Source organism: Colius striatus, chromosome 3, assembly GCF_028858725.1.
Source record: "Colius striatus isolate bColStr4 chromosome 3, bColStr4.1.hap1, whole genome shotgun sequence".
NCBI lineage: Eukaryota > Metazoa > Chordata > Aves > Coliiformes > Coliidae > Colius > Colius striatus.
Genome location: NC_084761.1, coordinates 14555961 through 14577461, shown reverse-complemented (window position 1 = coordinate 14577461; position 21501 = coordinate 14555961). Strand labels below are relative to the sequence as shown.

Sequence of the window (21501 nt, the reverse complement as noted above, 5' to 3'; positions counted from 1 at the left end):
AAAGAGCAAGATGCTGCTGCCTCTCTCATTTCCCCTGCAGCCCATGGATGAGGCTGTGGACCACTAGCTGCTGTGCAGGGGGGTTCACTCCTCTCCAAAGCCAGCTGACCCAGTGCTGCCCTGCAATATGCCTTGAGTTTTGCCTTTAAATGCTAAATTATACTTTTTCACTGTTACTATATTATCCTGTATTAAAATTTTGAGGATACTCGTGACCACTTCCTTGGGGGGCAAGTGTAGATGAGAGTACATAGTATGCATCTGAACTGATTCCTTCATTTTGCTGTCCTAGCTGTAGATCCTGTTCATTGCAAAGGAGATTAAGTCGAATTATTGAGGAGGAATTTACACTGCTCTCATCTACTACCAAACAGGATTTCATAGCAGATCTGCCATTTTCTTCCAACTTAGGCATTAGTAAATATTTAATAATACAGATTGCTCCATGCTCTAATAATGACATGAGTACTTCTCAGTAAACAGACACAGATGATGAGACTGAAGCATTTCTATTATGAAGAAAGACTGGAAGACCTGGGGCTATTCAGCCTTGAGAAGACTGAGAGGGGACCTTATCAATTCTGATAAATACCTAAAGGGCAGGTGGCAGGAGGATCGGGCCAATCTCTTTTCCATAGAGCCCAGTGACAGGACAGGGGGTAACAGGCACATGCTGGAACACAGGAAGTTCCACTGGAACATGAGGAGAAACTTCTTTGCTGTTCAGATGAAGGGAGCCCTGACACAGGCTGCCCAAGCAGTGTGTGGAGTCTCCTGCTCTGGAGGTTTCCAAACCTGCCTGGACGTATTCCTGTGCACCCTGATGGAGGGAAACCTACTTTAGCAGGGAATTGGACTGGATGAGCTCTAGAGGTCCCTTCCAACCCCTACCATTTTAAAAAAGACCTCCTTTCTTACTCCAGTGTACTCAAAGTTCCCATATGTTTTCAGCTGCTCTTCAGTAGTGGGAATGGGGAGCTATAAGATGACAGAGCATAAAATGGAAGCCTACTGTTCAGGCTGCAAGGATTCCTCTGACCTAACCCTCTTTGAGAGCCTCCAGCCATGTCATTGTGCCGCTCAGAACAGGTGGGAAAAGCAAATTTTAGTCCCAAAAGCTCAGTCCTGTGATGCCTGTTGTGCTCACTTTTCAGTTGCAGAGCAGGTGGCATACCCTGGAATTTGTACTGAGCCCTCAGAGGGAATGTGTCATAAATCAGGGAAGTCTCCTCTTTAAAATAGCAGATGGTGGTGAGACAATGTGCTCTGTAAATGTGACCTGTTCCTATGCCCATTTACAGTGCAGACACAAAAAAACTTGCATATTGCCCTGCCAAGGGATGTCCCAACAACATAGACATGATGGAAGTGAACTCAAAGCATCTCTGGCCCCTCTGAAGTTGTGCCTCAATGGACACAATGGAATATGCTGGTGATGCTGAACATCATGGTTCAGCTCCTCTTCAGCTGGGCTGTCAGGTCTGACCCATAATGTGAGCTCTTCACCTCGAGGCTACCATATCTGCACTGCTTGTGTGTTGAATGACTTGATAGGCTGAAGTGCCAGAGGGGATGTTTGTAATGGCATCAGTTGGCACCTTGGAAATGCAGGCAGGCTTGTGTGAGGTTCCCCTGTGTTAGCTCACCAAATGGCATTTGCTCCTCTCACCAGTAGATGGTGGCAGAAACACCACTCTATGAGCACTTGCATCAGGTTTTTGGAACTTGTTGGAAACCGGAGAGGATCCACATATGGGAACGGTTTGAGTCCTGATTGGACAGAATTGCATCTCCCCCGACCCCTGGCACCCTTTCTGTGATTGCAGAGCCATAAGCATCTTTATGTCATCTCCACAGAGGTTTCTCAGGCCTGATTGCACTCATCAGCCGACTCTCTTACTGTTGAAACAGAAAATAACAGAAACATGCCTGCTTTTAGGCACTGAGGAGGTACAGAAAAACGTCCTCATGGGAAAAGGTTGTGCTGGGAGAGCCAGGAGATCCCCCAAAATGATCTAGTGGCTTAGTCTTGGGAAAGACTTACTCTCACCTGGTTTTATTTTGTTTTCTAGTTCCTCATGTGAGCCTGACTGCCATGCCTGGCCATTGACACTTTTGGGTCCAGTTGTTTAAAATGGCAGAGAGAGATAGAAATGAAGAAGTAATTAACCTGAACAGCTTCCGCAGTCACAGAGGGAAAGGTGAGTACCCATCTGTGTGTGTTTCTGAACCTCTCTTTGTAAAATGGGCTTATAAGCAGCAGGATTCATTGATGCCAAACTTGCAAGGGTGCTGCTAATGGGAACCTGCTAGTGGTCTGGATTGCTGTGTCATACGCTGTTCTGTTGCACTTCACAGCCACCTACAGAAAACGTTCTTATTTTGTGCCAACATGCAAAATATTTGGCTCTTGTCTTTCTCCTGTTGTACTGCCTGAAGGCAAATTACAAACTGCTTGGGAACACCATGTAGAGTTTTTTCAGCAGATCTGAGGGGCTTATGGTGTTCCACCCTTCTGAGGACTTGGTAGGAGAGAGGCTGGCATTGCATTCCAATCTTCCTAGGGCTGTGTGCTTTGGCACCTGTTCCTCCAAGAGTGGAATTCAAAGTGATGCTTTCTGTGTGTGCCTGGAAGGTGATAAATGAACGCTCATGAACACTTATGCTAAAGCATAAGCCAAGATGTGTCAAATCTAGGGAGAGCATGGTTGTATGCTGTCTCTGCAGTACAGAAACCCTCTGTTTCTGGCTTGAGTGTCTTTCCTGCATTCCAGTAACTGTTAGTAGCATCTGTGTTCTCCTCTTGACAAACCTTGAGGGACAAGATCACCGTCTAATAGCAGAATATCTTCTGCACCCACAGCCAAGAGCCCTATCTCAGTCTTGCATAAGGTACTCCTGCAAAGTCACACTCTTGCAGAAGAGGCCAAATTGCACGGGGAACCTCATCTCTCCTCTAGAATACACTGTACATTAATAAAAGGAAATGTCCTTCAGATACTGAAAGTTCAGGACTTCTCTGCAAAAATTAGGAAGTGCCGTGCGTGTGGCTTGTGCAGAATAATTGTTGAGCAACTTGACTCGTGCAGAAGTTTGAGACAGAAGAATCTCTGCATAGGTGTCAGAGTGACTGCCTCATGCAGGTGCCATGGTGGTGAGCTCTAGGTTGTGCTGATGTTTTTACTCAGAGGGCAGAGGGAGGTAGTAGGAGTGGCTGCAACAGTACCTTCCAGAGGAACCAGTGACCTTTGAGGCTTCTTCCCTGTTGCTGCAGTGTAAATGTGAAGATTGCCCTTTCAGGTGTTTCAGTGCTTGTGCCTTGTAATTTCAGTTATTTGCGTTTAGCAAATAGTGAACTTTACCTACTTTACTCCAGACTGGATAAACCGCAGAGACGAAGGTTTTATCACCATATCGGATTCCTCAGACGAAGAATTGCCTCTGGTGGAAGCGCCAGCGGAGCAGCAGCGGGAGGAAGATGACGATGATGTAGTCATCTTGGCTGAGGTAACTTTTCATTCTTGTACTTGTCCTCCTTTATTTATGGCTTTTATAGCCATCTCTTGTGCAAATATCTGCTGCGTTCCTTTGAAAGTCATGTCTGGTTACAGTAACTTACTTAGATTGTCTGAAACCAATGTTGAAGTTACATTTTTTGCTGGCTTGAAGTGTTTAATGGTGTTTTGGGCACAGGTGGGGAGAACTAGACTGTTAAACCGCATTCTATTGAAAGTTCTACTTAAGGAAGGCTGTAGCCATCTGTCTAAATCCAGAAAGGTGGAGTGCTTTATAAGAGGACTTGCTTTATAAGAGTTCCTTAGCAGGCATGTTTTCAAAACATGCTTTGTCTGACCTTGTATGTCTTGTGTTCCTCTGTGATATTTGGATTCTCGTTGGGCTGTTGCAGGCATTTAGTTTTGTGGTTTCACAAACCCAGCCCACTTGATAAGTCTCTTTCCAGCAGCACAGGCAGTCACACAGAGGAGGCCCAAAGGCTTTAGCTTACCCTGATTATTTTAAGTATCTAGTTTCATATCTAAGCTATATTAAGAATACATTTCACTATATAAACCCTAGGCATTGAGAAAATGAGTTGCAAAGCTGACCTTTCTGTTTCTTAGTTGGAAACAATACCAGCAGCACTCTGTCCGCCAGAGGCAGGAACAAGGCCAGAGATTAATGTTTTGTGCTTTGGTTCATGCCTGTTTAAATAAATTGAGAATGTAAATGTGCCATCAGCTAGTTCCTCCCTCCTGGGTTGTTTCACTGAGAGGGAGTTGGGGACTGAGGTGGGCTCAGGAAATTATTCCAATCTGAAAAGCCTGTGCATCCCCAGTTCTGTCAAATGTTGTCTTAGTACCTGTGAACTTACCTTTGTTTCACTGAACTCCATCCTCAGTAAGTGGATTGTAGTCTTATGCCTTAAGCACCTTGCTAAACAGACTTTTCATCTGTTTCCCATCAGAAATTTGATTAGATGCAGATCATCTGGAGCAAGGATTCTGACACGCAGACAAGAACTCCTACTTACTCTTATCTGTCTTCTTTTTAGACTCGAAAGCATCAGCAACTTCTGCGTCCCAATGTCATCAGACCTGCTGCTCAGTGGCAGGGTGCAAACACTGTGGGAGAGGGAGGATCTAAAAGTACTGTCAAGCCCTTGAAAAGCACACATGTGCAAGATGAGACCTCAGGTGTGCTGTGCCAGGGAGACCAGTATAACCACATGGTGGAGAGCAGTGCTGGACCAAGCAGGGATGAGAATATGAACTTTGCCTTGCAGCAGCCTGGACCATCTGAGCTTAAGGGCCCCAGGTTTGAACTTACAAGTAACCAGGAGCCTGGCCCAAGTTTGCTTCCAGCAATAACGCCAAGTCTACAGCCTGTTGTTAACAGAGAAGCTGTTAGCCTCGAAAATGCAGACTTTCCAGCACAACAGGAAGAAAAGGTGGAAGCCCAGCGATGGGAAGGAGGGGAATCAGAGCCAGAGCAAAACCTCAGAGGAGCAGCTGCCTCAACTGCCCCAGCCCAGGAGCACCATGAGAACAGCCAGCTGGATCCCCCCTGCCTCCAGCCACTAGAAGGTGAGCCACGTGCTGTAGTCAGTGGCTGTGCTCCTCAGCAAGGGCAGCCTGAAGCAGACCCAGGATCTCTGAGGGCATATGGAGAGGAAGGTCCTGGGCCAGCCTTCCCGCGCCCTGCACCGCAGCAGGATGGGATCCCAGGCCCTGCTTCGCCCCAGCCAGCACATCCACCAGAGGAAACGGATCAGCAGGCAGCGAGAGACAATGAACAGCCTGGGCCAGCATTCCCTGCACAGGCCTCTCACCAGCTTGGCTGTAGTAACGTGCCAGAACAAGGAGCTGCTGGACAGGGTCAAGACCTCACTGCCCTGCTCATCAGAGAGACAGTAAGTATTCCCAGGGCTTCTTTGCCTTCTCTGTGCCTTTTTCAAGTAGATTCTTCAAGATGTACAGTGTTTCACATGCTAAAAGTGCAGCCTTATTAAATTCAACTGCAAATAAACTTGCTGAGGGATATGGTTTAGTTTAGTGATGGACTTGTCAATGTGAGGTTAGAGGTTGGACTTGATGATCTTAAAGGTCTTTCCCAACCATAATGATTCTATGGTTCTGTATTGGCTGAGACTCCAGGTGAGAAGCATGCAATGAATGTCTTGGAAAACTTTCCTTTGAAAGACTAACCCCAGCACTATGGCAGAAGTGGTGAGAAGATGTGAATCTCGAGATGTGAATCTCTATTGGTCAGAGATTTAGCAGAACTGATTGCAGGGTCTCAAGGACACAGCAGGGTGAAATAAATGTGTCTGTTCCCTCAAAGGCTACTGCCCACTCAGTTCTCCTAGTTTGATTTTTGTCTGGCCGATTGCTAACCCAACTCTGTAGAGCTGGCTTAGGAATGGGTGTAGAGCTAAACAAGCCAAACTGAGACACTGAACACTGGCTGAGAGGCAGAGTGTGGGGTAGAGAAGGCTGAGACACACATGACTGAGAGCCATGGCTGCTTTCAGCTGGCTCTTCTAGGTTGGTCCATGGCCTACCACCATTGTTGCCCCTGTAGTGTGGATTTCTTGAGTGATTCCTGGATAAGCAACATGAGGATTCATGTATATTAGCTCCACATGCTCCTCTGTGTGTGAAGCTTAGCGTGAGGGACACTAGCTACAAGAACGGAACGACCATGGAGGATACTCCTTAACCTTTGGAATGTTCAGCAACTTGAGCAACATGGTGTATATTTAAAAAACAAAACAAATGTGGTGATGCTTCACATGTGTAATCTTTTCCTTTTCTGATTCTGTTTGGGAAAACTGAAGAAAATATTCTTTAAGTAGCAGTCCAACAAAATTCAGTTTTCAACTCAGAATCTTTTCAAAGCAAGACTTTGTTGATAAGTGGCTTGCTTTGAGATGGACAAGTAGAAAGTCTTGTGTTGTCAGGGTTGCTTGGCAACCCTGACCAGTCCAGTCTTGCAAAGCAAAACATCATATGGTGCAATTGATTGCAATACCTGTGCAGAAACTCAACAAGGGTGCAGCAAAAGGGCTCTTTGCTATGAGGCCAATGCTGGGAGAGCTTTCACAGAAATGCCAGTAGAAGTGTGTTGTCTGTCCTGATCTCATTGCTAGTGTGTCTGGGTGCTTTGAGTGGGTGTACATGTTGAGTTTTTTGCTTTTGCTTTGGAATGTTGTATTTCAGTACACAACCTAGAACTCCTTAATCTTCTGTGTGAAGGTAAATATTAGCTTTTCTTGTGCCTCTCATTTTCCATCCAACCCAATCACTCCTTAGGCCAGCTGCTCATGACCATTCACATCACTGCCCATACTCTTCTTGTGAGAAAGAACTGTTAGCAATCATTCTGTGGAGCAAAGGAAAGCCAGCAGCTTTCAGTATCCAGGCTGGATGGATATAAATGGTCTCTGGAAATCCATTTTGGCCCTTGTCTCAGGAGCATGCTAGATAATTACCTATAAATCTCTGTCTTTGGTGCTGTTGCTAGGTTGTGCTACACAGCTCCTCTAATACCTACATAACCTTTAGCTTTTCCTACTGTAGGAAGCAAGATTCCCAGATGTGAAGGAGGAATATATTGAAGAGCTAATCAGCATCAAAAACTGCTATGACTTAAATGTGTAAGTATGGAGCTAAGAGCCAGGGTGTATCATACAACAGTCTGGCTGCAGTCACGTTTCCATTTCCCCACCTGCTAATGATGCTGTTGTAGAGCAGATCCAGGCTGGGAGTCAGCACTGAGTTGATAGTGCCAAAGAGCACAGGGTTCTTTTTTTTTACCCTTCTATTAGAGCTTTTGTTAATTCTTCTCTAATTCTCACTTGTGCTGTAGCTTCTCTGCTTTTAAGATTATTTGCTTACGTAAAGATATTACAAATGCTTTCCTCTTAACTAGGATTCTTAAAAGAGTGAGTGTCAAGATGTAGGTGTTGATATGACTTCTATAAAAACATGGTACAAAGGTGGGTTGGTGAATTTTGGGTTGGAGAAAATAGTTTCCTACTTCATTTCACTAGCTTTTGGCTCTTTTCAGATAAAGCTGTTTTGGACTCCATTATTTAATGCCATGATGTTGGCTTTTGATCTCTTAATCAAGTAGCAGTGGTACAGAGTTCTCTCACATCACTTTTTGCGTATGAAATAGAGCAAACACATTTAAGGACTGGTAGGATTGATTGTAGATGTCTGCAAAGGGATTGATTTTGGTCAGAACTAGGCAGAAGTGTGAGCCAAGAAGGGAAGTAAAAGGAGTGGAAAATCAGAGTGAGGCCTGTGGCTTTTTTGGTTGTCTTAGCAGCTCAAGAATACCTGAGTTGTCATCATGCTTGATAACTCTGAGAGTCAAGTTAGAAGCAAAAGTTTAAAAGCAGTCACTAGCCTTATAGATAAGTTGCCTCATCTCAGTGCTTTTGGGTAAAGTTCACACAGCTGAGGAGCAAAAGATTGCGTGCGTTGGCACTGACAACACAGAGGGGAGAGTGGTTTGAAGTAAATCACTTGTGACTTGTGTCTGATGCTAGGTGGTCCTTCTCTGCAGCTGCCACTGCTATCTCAAATGTGTTGAAACTAGTTATTATGTGATACAAGAAATGATGAATAAGTGTTGGTTGCCAGAACATTCACTATCTTGTGTTAATCTGATGCCTTTCCAGTTAACTGGGGCACTAATTAAGCAATATGCAAGTGCGTGAGGCTTACAATTAGTTATTGGACCATAAGTAAGTTAACTGGCAAGGGACTAAGGATGGTCCCATCCAGTGGGCATAGATTTCCTATTCTGCTGCCTTTGTCTGTGCTGTGAAGTCGTGTCTCCAAAGTAGGGCTTCTTGGTTAGAAAGTCATCAAGTGCTTGCACCACATACATAGTGTGCCTCAGCATGGCTGGTTGCCTTGGGAGTGTGGAACACAGGTAGTGCCATTCCTCAGAGTGTTCAGGCCACTAAGGCATCTGGCTGCAGGACCCTCCCACAGATTGTTGTGAGAGAACATGTTATTGTGTGCTGTGGGATTTTGCAAAGCCTGATAGAATTAAACCTCAGTATTGGCTTCCGTCAGTCTTAATACGTTCCTTCCCTTTTTGCTCCTGAAATCACTTCTCTCCTATGGTGTGCCCCAGACCCAATGAGATGAAAAGGTGCTTACAGGCTTCCCTGTAGGCTGTCTACAGTGCCTGCTCAGCAGTGCATTACCCACTTACTGGATAATAAAGATTTCTTCTCTGTATTTTTATTCCTTTAACCAAACTATCTTTTGAGTTGCCACTGCACCTTTTGTGTGAGAACAAATGGGTCAAAGCTCTGGTCAGTCTCGCTGGCAGGGTCTCTTTGATCTCCATGGTATGTCAAGCTGAATCAGGCTTGAAATATAATAAATAAGGGTGGCTGGGTTTGTTCAGGGATGAGGCTTTTAACTGTCTCTATGTCCTGTGGTGCAGATATTAATGAACAGTGCTGCAAGTGTGCGTGCAGTGTGCGCTGGGACCCACTTAACTAATTGTCAGACACTGAAGGTTAACGTCTCTGAAAATCCTGAGCATTGAAATGGCAACGTGCAGAAGAGCTCAAATGTGTTCTGACTGTGCCCCAGCTGAAAGCCTTGTGTTTGAACTGCAGTGATTTGAGCTCCTTGAAGTTTCCGTGGTGCTGGATTAAAAAAAACTTATCTTTTACGAAAAGGGTTGTGGGGAGGGGGTGGCTGGAAGCTATTAAATGCTCAGTGCCAAGATATTTTGTTGTTTTCTGAAATGATGGTCTTAAAAGTTTTAACTGATGTGAAAGGTAAGATGTGGGAGCTCCTCTTAGCTGGGTATCATCTATTCAGCTTTTGTGTGCAGAAGCATTCACACTTGTCAAAAGCCTTTGGCTCAAGATGTCAATACCTGATTAAACAAAGAGAAATGCCTCTTCTTTGAATGTGAAAGCAGGGCTAGAGTAGTCATGCCTTGATAGTGGGTTAATGCTCTAAGCCAGTTCAGGTTTCTAAGTTAGGGAGTGATTTCTGACATCAGGAATGTAAATTAACTGCAATTATGTCTTCTGCAACCTAGCACCTTCTCATTCAAAAAGTTTTACAAATGTTAATTGCTTGTCCTAGCTCCTTTCAGAAGGTTATTATTCTACAGCTGGGGAAACTGAGGAACAGCTTCTGTTACTTGACCCAGCTAGCACAGCTGGTTACTGATGGCTAAGAATAAGATGTGAAAGGCTGATTCAGACAGAGAGCCCAGAGTAAACTTTCCCTTCAAAAGGGCTTCTGAAGTATCTGTGGATCTCCAAGCAATGGGGCATTCTGAAAACAAATGCTAGTCTTTTCTATCTGAAATTCTAAGCTGTTTGTGATAGGACCTGGGTAATGCAGTGTTGACAGGCTAGCATGCAATTTTTAGTGATTGTTCTAAATGCCATTCTCACTAGACCACTTTCTAGTGGAAGTTGAACAATGCTGCTGTGATTTCAATCTCTGTTACAATGAAACCTGTATTAAGAGGATGTATTGTATATGACTGTATGTCACATGACAGTTTAAACACGTTTCTGTCTCTGCTCTAATGTGAAAGTAGATCAAGACTGGAGACTTTAATTCCAATTGGAATCTGTAATCTTCTGTTGAGGAATACAGCAACCTTTTATGGGTTTTGTAGGGGTTCCTATGCTGCTTTTCCCATAGATGCATTTGTATTAGCCACAGTAGATGAGAGCTAGATTTCAGTTAATGCTGCTAACGTCGTGACTGTTCTCTCCTGTATAGTCTTCATAATGTTAATTCCAGACTAGCCAAAAGTTAGTTAACTCCTAGTCATGCAGAATTTGACACGTGCTCAAAGGAGGTACTAATTCCCGTGGGTTTACCCCTGGGTGTGAGTGGGGAAGTAAGTCCAATTGCTCACCTCTCCATGGAGAGATGTAGACTGGTTAGAACTCACCCACATTTACTCACTTCATGTATGTAAATGTAATTGTTGAAAGACAAATCTATTTACTGTTCTTTCTGCAGCCGTACAACCAATCATTCTTAATTCTCAGTCATTTGCTTGCAGTTTGCTCCAATCCAGGGCCTCCATTCTTATAGGACAGGCTGTGTCTTACCTGCCTATCCTCATAATTATAGGATACTAAAAACTGTATAAATGAGGAGTGAACCTGGGCTCCCAAACCCTGAAGTAATTGTATTTATCTTTTCAGACTTTGTAACTTTCTTCTGGAAAATCCAGATTACCCAAAGAAGGAAGGCAGAGTGGTTTTAAATCCCAGTAGCAGCCTGCTTGCCAGCCAAGATGAGACAAAGGTAAGTGAGAGTATCCTATCTACAGTGTGCCACTCGTACCTGAGTAGACCTTGGGATGTCTGATTCTATTAGTGCATATTTGTAGAGTGCTTGGTTGAGCCATATTGTCAGAGGAGGCTTCTGGGTGCATTGAAGACAGTGTTAAATAGCAATAGTTACTTGCAAGATATCTTCCAAGATTTTCCTTTTCACTGTTGCATAACTGCACCATGTCAACTCTTTTGCCTCCAGTGAGACCCTCTGCCCCTGCCTGCCAGCTGCCCCATCTGAAGGGTTCATTTTGGGTACTAATATAACAATTCCGTGGTCACTCATAGTCACATGAAGTAGGCCTGGCCCTCAGGTCTTTCTTGTGTGGCCTTGAGGCTTTGCCTTTCAGCCTCCCAACTGGGAACCTCCCTACAGCTTCTTGATTTTATTTATTTTTCTAAAGTCCATTTGACAAAAAAAAAGTCATCTCTGAGCCCCTTCAAGTGTATTGAAATAGCAGTGTGTGGTCTGAGAGAAATGTTGAATAACTCTTTCTACTCTTGCCTTTGAGAGATGCTTCCAATGAACTTGTTCACCTGTTATAGCAACCTAAACATATCCTCTCCTCTCTGTCTCCTGCAGCTACACACAATGGCTTTAAACTACATTGTGTGGATCCTGACAAGGAGCAGAGCTGCAGTGTGGGACTGAAAGAGTGGGTTGGAGTTGTTGGGTGTATTTATGTCAGCTTTTTTATATCTTTTGCATTTTCTCCTTAGGTGCCTAAAGTGGACTACTTTGACTTTTCCAAACTTGCCCCTCTTGATCAGCGGTGCTTTATTCAGGCAGCTGACCTCCTTATGGCAGACTTCAAAATGCTGAGCAGCCAAGACATTAAGTGGGCACTGCATGAACTCAAGGGACACTATGCAATCACACGAAAGGTTCTGCAGTCCAAGTCTTGTTTTCTTTCCTAGGGTTCTCTCCCATGCCTGTGGAGAACAGTGTGATGTCTTTTTGCCTTACTGTACCATCTGCTAGTGTGTGGTTACAGCTTTTTTAATAACCTTCCTTTCCTTTTAAGCAGTATTAATCCATTTAGTAGAAGGTTGCAAAAGGTATTGGCCAGACAGAATGCTGCAGGAAGTTTTTACTTTTCCCTAATAAGAGACCTGGGGAAGGACTAGCTGGTTGATGGTGGGTGATGCAATAAAGTGAGAAGTGTTCGCTGCTGAAGTGCAGCGTAATTGCCAATAAAGCCCAGACATTTAGCTACATCTTAAAGCATTTAACTGCTGCTATTAGTTAACTGCTTGTATGTAATTGAAAAAAAGCCCAAGTGTCACTGTCCTGTTTCTTGTTATGACTTGTGGAACGAGTCCTATATTGCTCATAAAAGAGTTGCACTGTAATGGAGCTGTGAAGGCACTTAAGTATCAACAAACTGAATGTAAATGAGGCTTCAGGCTTTTGACTTCGTTCTACTCCTCTGATACGCTTCTCTTGCTTGAGCTTCTTTCTGTACAGTTCCAGGGCTTTACTACAACAAAACCTCCATGTCTCTCACTTGTATGGTTGATCACTGAGTATTTGAGCTTCTGGGTTGTTGAGTTTTTTTGAAAAAATAAACCCCCAAACCTGACAACAAGAAAAAGCCAAACCAGCTCTGTTGCATCAGAGTGGACACCAGCCGTGTTACAGTTAATAGCTGAGATGTTGTGACGTGTCATTCATATTTTGGTTTTGTGGATTGCTTTGTGAGTGCATAAAGCAAGATGGTGAGTGAAGGAAAGAGGTGTACTTGCATCTGTAATGGGCTGTTTGGCTTTCTGATTTTGGGTAAGCCTTATGAAGGTGTTTGTGCTGTTCTTTGAAGTATTTGGATGCATCAAGAAGCTTGTGGCCAGCAGGTCAAGGGAGGTTCTTCTCCCTCTCTACTCTGCCCTGGTGAGGCCTCATCTGGAGTCCTGTGTCCAGCTCTGGGCTCCTCAGCTCAAGAGGGACAGGGAAGTGCTGGAGAGAGTCCAGTGCAGGGCCACCAAGATGATCAGGGGAATGGAACATCTTTCATATGAGGAAAGGCTGTGGGACCTGGGGCTGTTTAGTCTGGAGAAGAGGAGATTGAGGGGAGATCTTACTAACATTTATAAATATCTAAAGGGTGGGTGTCAGGAGGTTGGGACATCCCTTTTTTCTATAGTAGCCAGCAACAGGACAAGGGGTGATGGGATGAAGCTGGAACACAAAAAGTTCCACTTAAACGTAAGAAAAAACGATTTCACTGTTGAGGTGAGGGAGCCCTGGCACAGGCTGCCCAGAGGGGTTGTGGAGTCTCCTTCCTTGGAGGTCTTCAGGACCCGCCTGGACGTGTTCCTATGCGACTTGATCTAGGTGACCCTGCTTCTGCAGGGGGATTGGACTAGGTGATCTCTAAAGGTCCCTTCCAACCCCTACCATTCTGTGATTCTATGATATGCTTCTGCTTTCTTCCAGGAATAGACAGGACTTAAGTCTGTATGTTGTTTTCTAGGCCTTTTCAGATGCTATCAAAAAATGGCAGGAGCTGTCTCCTGAAACCAGTGGAAAACGAAAAAGGAGGAAAGAAATGAATCAGTATTCATATATAGACTTCAAATTCGAGCAAGGTAAAGTCCAAGCTTGCATGTATTGTCTTCTCTGCATCATTATAGTAAGCAGAGCTGGCTTGCAGCGGAAAGTGCCCTTCTTGGAAAGGGATGTGCTTCCAAACAGCTATTTCTGTCACTGTCTGGTATCTGTTCTGGAGATATTCTTCATTAGTACTCTACTTGATACAGTACTGCTTAAGATGCTGAATTTATGCACCTAGTGGTGTGTGGAAGGAGGATTTAACCTTTGTTCTGGCTGCTCTGCCTCATTTCATTGTGCTTTTAACTCTGCTGTAGGGGATGTGAAAATTGAGAAGCGCATGTTCTTCCTGGAGAATAAGAGACGGCACTGGAGGTCCTATGACAAGGTCTCTCTTCTCCCACCAGTGCTACTGGAGCAGGAATTCTATGAGCAGAAAGTTAAAGAGATGGCAGAGGTGAGTGGTAGGAGCTGCTTTGATCTTGTGGTTCAAATGACTTCAGCTACTGTAGCGGTCTTGGCCTTAAACATGGAAATCTGCCTCTCAGAGAAATTCAAACGCTGAACAAAATGTTGAATAACTGACTACCTTTGCCCCTTTACTACCTGTTAACATGCATGACTTCCCAAGAAACTCATTTTTGAAGGAAAAAAGCCAAGCACAAGAGTTTTGTATTTGCTTAGATATGTGGCTGCTACTTTTGCAAATACTGTTCTGGACTTTTTTTTTTTGTCAGAAAGCAGTAAAAGCTCTACCAATTAATTGTTAGTAAGCTTCTCTGCTGCTTTAGGACTTATAGTTGCAGCTCAGTGCTGGTGATGAATAATGATCAGGCTGAAAGCAGTTTGTCTGCTCATTCTGCCTTCCATAAGTAGGCAGTCCTGTGACTCCAGAATGTCTTATCCTCTGCTGAGGACTGTGGTTTCAAAACAGATCCTTGCAACACCTGCTAGTGGGTTGTCTTCCCCTTGTACTCTGAGGAAAGGCTGGATTCATAGCTCTGTATTTACAGTTCTTTCTAAAGTAGCTTCTTAAAGATCCTTGTCTTGTAAGCAGATGGAGAGTGTCTCCTTTTAACACAGCTAATGTTCCTTGGGGCTTTCTCTGGAGGGGCCCATTGAGTGAGATCATCTCTGCCCAAGGAAACCTGAACCAGCAGCCCTCTAATACAGAATTTGGTTCATTGTTCTTGCTGCCTTTGCTTCTCCCATCTGTTTTAGCTGAATCATAAATAGCTTAATGGATTGGAAGAATGGGCTGAGTGATGTTGTAAGCAGACAGGGAGCCTTTTATGGTGGTTTGTAAGTCCTGAGATAATGTAAAAGACTCTAGAGGCTGGAGAATGGCTTTATTCTGTAAATACAGATGCACATGTCTCTCTTGCAGCATGCAGACTTTCTCCTTGCTCTGCAGATGAATGAGGAGCAGTACCAGAAGGTCAGTGTCCATAATGGGCTTTGTTGATTTCAGCTTATTGCATAGACACCATTTTGCACTTATTACTTCACACACTCTCTTGGCTTCTGGAATGGAGCTTTTCTGAAGCAACATTTACATTGTGCTGCTTGTGCTGAGCTGGCAAAACCTGCATAGTGTGTGTTGGCTGGCTTTTAGAAAAGGTAGACAAGAGCTGAGTCCAGCAAGACAGTATTGATGCATGTAATGATCTGTAGTAATTCAGTCAGCTGCTGCTTTTATCTTTACTGTGCTGAACAAACGTTACAGTAGAATAGTACCAGGTTTGCTCTTGCTGCAACCATGATGGCTGTTTAAAACAGGTTTGCTGTTGTTGGAGCTCTGCCAATGGAAAGGCCTTCCTCGTTTGCAGAAAGGACTCTTTAAAAACCTGAAAATCAGGTCTTTCCCTTCAAACAAAGAATAAAATTTAGAGATCAGCTCAGCAGCTGTGAATTATCTTTTCATTCTCAATACCTGTTGCTCTGCAAACTTGGGAGATGTTGGACCTTTGAAGAAGTGGACACGCGTAACTTTTTAACAGTGGCAAGTTTCTCCATCCCTGCAGTGCAGACAAGGTCTCTCCAGGCAGATGGGTAACTGTGCCCTTAGAGGACAACAGCATCTGTGTATGGATGCTGCCTTCTCTCCTGTGATTGCAGCTTCACAAACCCGAGATGCTCCTCTGCCTGTGAGCTAACAATAATTAAACACCATGTGTTCTGCAGCTTTTTGGATCCTGTCAAGCAGGACATGGATATTCAGTAACCGAAAACTGAGTTTCTAGTTGTGCTTAGCTTGGATCACCAAATAGGATATCTACTGGAATGATGTATATCTGTTGCTCTCTTTTTAAGAATTAATGCTGCCATTGTTTGTGACTTGCAATTGTATGTGACCATGTGTTGCTACAGCTATTGGTGTTTTGATGCTGCTGCTAATACCTCTGTTTCTGGCTGCAGGATGGTCAGATGATAGAGTGCCGCTGCTGTTATGGGGAGTTTGCCTTTGAAGAGCTAACTCAGTGTGCTGATGGTCACTTGTTCTGCAAGGAGTGCCTAATTAAATATGCTCAGGAGGCAGTCTTTGGCTCTGGGAAGGTAAGAATTTCCCAAATGGGAATTTTTGCCAGGGGGAAAGAACGGGTAATCTGCTTTCAGAAGATCACATTGCTGTTTGCTTAGTGTTGTTGCTAAAATCAGATGCAACTGTGCTTCCCAGGAGATACTTCAGTGGAATTGCATCCTGAAATCCAAATCCAACAAGTCAGTCTCACCATGAAGTGAAGCCAACAGCTTCTCTGTGGGATCTTTGCTGAACAGGATTTAAGTTCTGCTGACCTACCTCTTTTGTGCTCTGTGCTTTTAGCAACTTGGTTAATTAGGAAACATTTCTGCAGCATTTACAGTAGTGATAACTTGCACTTGTCTGGGTTTTATGTTCTATTTAATAAACCAATGGTATCTTCACAGAGAACACAATCTCATCTCTGACTTGGGCAGTCTCCTCCTAGCTAAGAGTGTCCATAATGTCACCGTCATCCCAACTTAGTTTGGGAGTTGTTTCCTCTATGATATTGGTAACCTTCTTAGCCTCCAATTTAGCCAGCAATTACTTAGCTATGCTAGAAACAGGTCCTTAACCTGCTGAGGTGTACATGATTCTTTGCCTTGTGATATGATGGCAAAACTGGGACACTTTTGTACTCTGAGATTTATATTTCATGTAAAGGTTTAAACTGGCAGCTGTGTTATATATGATCCTATTGAAAAGAATGCAACATGCTCTTTGTGAGCAGAGTGCTAGTTCTCAGCAGAGCCTGTAACAGGCTTCTAAGTGGTCACAGTGGACTTGGAGGGAGTGAACTGGGATCCCAGTGATCAACAGCATCTTCATGCTTAGTCTTTATTTGAGACCTCATTTAACTGGTCTTGTTCTTTCCATAACAAACCCATTCTCTGGCAGTCACCCGCTCTTGTAAGCTCTGTACCCTCTAAGCAAGGCTCTGTGCTGGCTTACTTGGAAATGTTCTGTGTACTGAGTCTTGCCTTTTGCTGGTATCATACTGAACTTGAGCTCTCTCCCTCCAACCCTAGTCAGAGCTCAGCTGCATGGAAGGCAGTTGCACGTGTTCATTCCCCACCAGCGAGCTGGAGAAAGTGCTGCCAGAGAACATCCTCTGTAAATACTATGAGCGGAAAGCAGAGGAGGAGGTGGCTGCTGCCTGTGCAGATGAGCTTGTCAGGTAAGTGTCCAGCAGGGGATGCAGACTGCACTTACTGTCATAGAAAAGTGTTCCCTGAAACCCTAAACATGTGCTGACTATGAGATAGGTAGCATTTTAAGAGCTGTGCTGTAAATTCAGACTTCTGCCTTCCTAGGTCTGTTTTTATTCAGGTTGGTCTGCTTTTGACTAGGAGCAGATTAAAATTCAATAGACTTGTCTCCCCCAAGACTTGCTTGCCAGCTCTGTGCTGATCCTCTAAATTACACAGTCAAAAGCAGTGCTGAGCATATAATATTTTGATTTGCAAATGGGGAAGTGATCGAAGAAATATGAGCAAAAAGGCAGTAGTCAGCACATCCTGGCGGCAGGTGTTCAGTTGGCAGCTTATGAACTACCACATAGCTGTTTTAAATCCACTTGCAGCAAAGAGATATTTGGCACTCTGCATTGATATAATCTTATTTTGGGCTGCAGGTGTCCGTTCTGTAACTTCCCAGCTCTACTGGACAATGATGTGAAGCGGTTCAGCTGCCCTAATCCTCGCTGCAGAAAGGTAATTGAGGGATACTTTGTCATTTGATCTTTTCTGGAGCATTGGGCAGGAGAGCTGGGAGGACAATTCACACTTCCTGAAGTGGCAGGTGAATGAATATCTAATGTGGCTGCATGGGGCAGCAATTAAAGTATTTGCTGGATCCTGCTGATGTTCTGTTAGTGTGTGGTTGGACGAATGACTTTCAGGGCTGTTGATAAGGACAGCAACATTCCTTTCTTTCCTTGGAAATGTTGGCTAAAAAAAGCTTATGGATGCTATAGGTTGCTGTCTTTCACGCACAGAAATGTTTTAAGTGAATAGGGAGCTGGATGTTTAAAAAGCATAAAACCAAATTGCAATTCTTTATCTAATGAAACTTCTGGACAATGAGATGAAACAACCCTTATGTGCTATCCTGAAAAGAATTAGCTTCTGCATTTTTCTTTTATGCTGTTGCCTGAATACAGATTCAGTTGGAAGAGACAGAAAACTTACTGGAAGAGCTCAATAAAATGTGAGCCATTCAAAGGGCAGATCTTTGTGCCTCTCAAAGTTTGCTAATAGCCATAACAGGAGAATTGTCAGGCCCAATGGAGGAACAGAGTGGGGGAAACTTACTGCTCCTGTACCATCTGTTCTGGGAAAAAAAATAGAAGCATAGAAATGTTTCCCAGTCTCCTGAACGTTATGCAGAACCTCCATACATCTGGTGCCAGGGAGCCAAGGCCAGGACAGTATCAATGTTTAGTTCCGAAGCTACAAGGGTGTCTTCCATAACTTTAGCCACAACAATGAATTCTCTTCCCATATTCAGGGAACTGCCTGTCCCCCAGCAGAGATTTCTGCTAAGCACTGAAATTCCTCTTGAGGGCATTAGCCTTATCCTTGAGGCTGCTGTAGCTTTGGGTTCTCATCCTGAATAGCCCAACAGACCACCATTTGCCTGTATTAAGAAAATAATAGGAAGTAAAATTCCACTGTGTGGAAAAAGTTGAAGTTGCCAGCAGTGAATTTTTGCATTCTGTAGTGAAAATTGAACTTACTGGCAGGGGAAAGCCGATTATGAAAGATTTACAGTTCCAATTTAGATGTCTAATCTCCAGATGTGTTTTGCTACCATCCTCCTCTAGCATTTGGGATAGATGTGTGTGGTTCTGGTGGCTCAGCCAAGGATCACGAGCAAGGAGGCTTGCTGGGCGCTAGGTGGCAATGTTGATTCACGTTTGAATTACTTCTTTTTCCAAAACCCGAGCTGTTTTCTAAATATACGTATGTCAGCACCACGGAACAAAATTCAGGCTTGAAGAACGTGAACACTTCAATGTGTAAAACAAATTGAAATAACTTCTTTTACTAAAATGTGTAACACAGCACAGTAACTGTGTAAGAGGGGTCAGCACTCAAATGTTCCTTTTCCTTCTGCTTTGCTGTTTCATTTCCTTCCTAGCATACTGCTTGTTCCTCCTGCTCTGCTTCCTGGGGTTACAGCATTCCAGTAGGTTGGACTTCGGGTTTCCTGGATAGCTTGTGTCGCTTTATTAGCTGAAAATTTGCTGAGTAGCTTTTGTGCTCTTCTTGGAGGATTTGAAGTCGAGGCTGAGGAATTGGGATAGCAGGATGTGGTGTTGTCTCACAACATCAGCTGCAGTGGTTCTTCATATTCCCACTATCTTGTCCTTCTCCAGACTGAAGAATTTCAGTTATTGCTCTTGCTTGCAGGAAACTGTTGCCCTTAGGGAGGAAAGGGCTAATCTAGGGAACTATACAGAGATTGGAGAGGATGCATTGGCTTTGCTAGCAGTACCTTTGGCAGCCTCGGTGGTGGTGATGACTGATCCTGGAAAGAGTCCCTCTCTGGTTGGACGGACTGTGCTTGCACAGCTGAACCTAAAGTGAGGGGAAGTGTGGAAAGGGAAAAGTCAAAGTGTGCCTCTCCTGAAACCTCAAGGCTCTTCAAGGGTGGGGAGAAGAGGACCAGATGGTGAACCTGTTGTATTTCTGTGCTCCATCACCTGGATCCTTTGTCTTTGGGAGTTCAAGTTGATACTCTCAGGCTTTCCTTAAAATCTTGCAGAAAGATGGATTCCTATTTGGGCCAACTATGGATGTATTGCAAGTGATGGGAACCAGCTGGAAGCCTTCATTTTGGCTGTATCTATGTATGTTAGACTCAATAACAAGAAGAGCTATAAGAATACCCAGGTCAGTGTTTATACATCTCACCTGTAGTTCCAGTCAGTCGCACCCTGCAGGGACCAAAATGTGGCAAATTGTATCCTCGGCAACGGGCAGAGCGGCCGATTGCCTTGTGTGGCTGAAGGGCTGCACGGGCAGCATGCAGATGAGCCTGCACCATCTGCCAGAAACACTCTGGCTCCAGCTGTGTGGTGTGATGTTTGGCTCCTAAGCAGGTAGCCAGGGCTTGAATCGTAATATCACAAACTGTGGAGTGGAGGAAAAGTGTAATTAGATGAAGTGAAACATTGCCCAAGCCACCCTACGGATGTGCACAGTTTGAACTGATGCTGGGGGAGAGACAGCTTTTGATCAGACTTGGAGTTTTGAGGTTTTGCTCTGTGACAAATTTCTGGCTGTGCAGAGGGCCAGACTTCCCGGTGGCAATAAGGTTTGCCAACCTGCTCAGTCAACCTGCGTCTTACTCTGTGCAGGGATCCCTGCATGGAAGTGGCCGTTGAATTTCTCCTCTCTGATGAGGCACATTTCTGTTCCATTGTTCTGATGGAGCAAACCAAAGCTGGCCATTCTGGTCAAACTAGGAAAGACACATAGCTTGTTGACTTGCACAGCACTGGGAAGTGAGTGTGCACTTTTGTATATTGAGGGAAGTACTCCTTCCCACCAGGAACGGTAGTCCATCCTTTCTGCTCTGCCTCTCTCCTCCCAAGACCCCCTATTGTTGGTGAAGGCAAAGCTTTTGTTCCCAGACTGCTTGTTGCTCTCCCCAGCGCAGTGCTGCGGGTGGGGGGATGTCTCCCCTCTTTGCAGTCTCAGCACAAAGCACTGCAGGGCTTTCAGCCAGCCGAGAGATGGGGAGGTGAAAGCTGCTGTTGCCATGGAAACATTGCGTGCATGGAGCAGTGCTGTCCTCTGGTGCTGATGAGCTGGGAACCCTCAACATTCATTTCCTAGCCAGGCCACATTGCAGGGTCCTGCATTTCCAAGACTTTTTCCTTAAAACCCTCCTTTGAGTAGTTTAACATTTGTGTTACTTTGTTGTACCAGGTTGTTGTCTGGCTCTGTGCCCCTGGCTACAGAGAGGCAATGGCTGGTATAGTGCTAAATCTCATTGCCCTCGAACTGGGCAGCTGCCTCTCTTCTTCAGGGCTCCTCAGTGTGCCCTGGTAATGAGGTTGTTTAGGGGACTGGGTTTGCCTGCTGGGCCTCTGAACTGTCACACTGGAAAAAATGAGCATTGATGTGCCTGTGTCAGATGGATGGAACCTTCACTCTCTTGCTGTTTTGTCTTCAGGTTAGGCTGTCACACTGCAATTCTTGTGTGCACTTTTAATTTGCAGCACTAAGACTTGATATTTTAGGGAGCTGCTTGTTAAGCTGCCAGAATGTCTCGGGATTGATTTCAAGGTGCTGGCTAGGAAGAGATGCATCCAGCTGCTTTTAACCTTCATTTTCTGTTGGAAGCGAGACAGGTTTAAGCTTGTGGCAAGCTCTGCCTTGCAAGCTGTGTCTGAACATGGCTTCTCTTAGCAGGGTGCTAACACTGCATCCACAACTGTTGTTAATAAGCCTAAGTCATGTTGTACCATTTGCAGCAACTTTGACCTAAGTGGCCTTGCCTGAAATAGGTTGTTGTGTGATCAACAAGACTATAAGTTCCAGGAGGAGTGAGGGGTGTACTGCAGTGCCT

General features: G+C 44.5%; 1 protein-coding gene across 4 annotated transcripts in view; it reads left to right on the top strand.

Annotated features, from left to right (window-relative positions):
- Positions 1-21501, top strand: part of RNF216 (ring finger protein 216) — an 82020-nt gene that overhangs the window by 13853 nt on the left and 46666 nt on the right. For all 4 annotated transcript variants that reach the window (XM_061993787.1, XM_061993789.1, XM_061993788.1 and 1 more), the window contains 12 exons: positions 2073-2201; positions 3377-3507; positions 4553-5410; positions 7080-7156; positions 10718-10820; positions 11570-11734; positions 13321-13435; positions 13715-13854; positions 14785-14835; positions 15816-15953; positions 16950-17098; positions 17555-17633. In XM_061993787.1, the coding sequence (XP_061849771.1) occupies positions 2135-2201; positions 3377-3507; positions 4553-5410; positions 7080-7156; positions 10718-10820; positions 11570-11734; positions 13321-13435; positions 13715-13854; positions 14785-14835; positions 15816-15953; positions 16950-17098; positions 17555-17633 (2073 nt within the window). In that variant the 5' untranslated portion in view covers positions 2073-2134. The remainder of the gene's footprint in view (positions 1-2072; positions 2202-3376; positions 3508-4552; positions 5411-7079; positions 7157-10717; positions 10821-11569; positions 11735-13320; positions 13436-13714; positions 13855-14784; positions 14836-15815; positions 15954-16949; positions 17099-17554; positions 17634-21501) is intronic.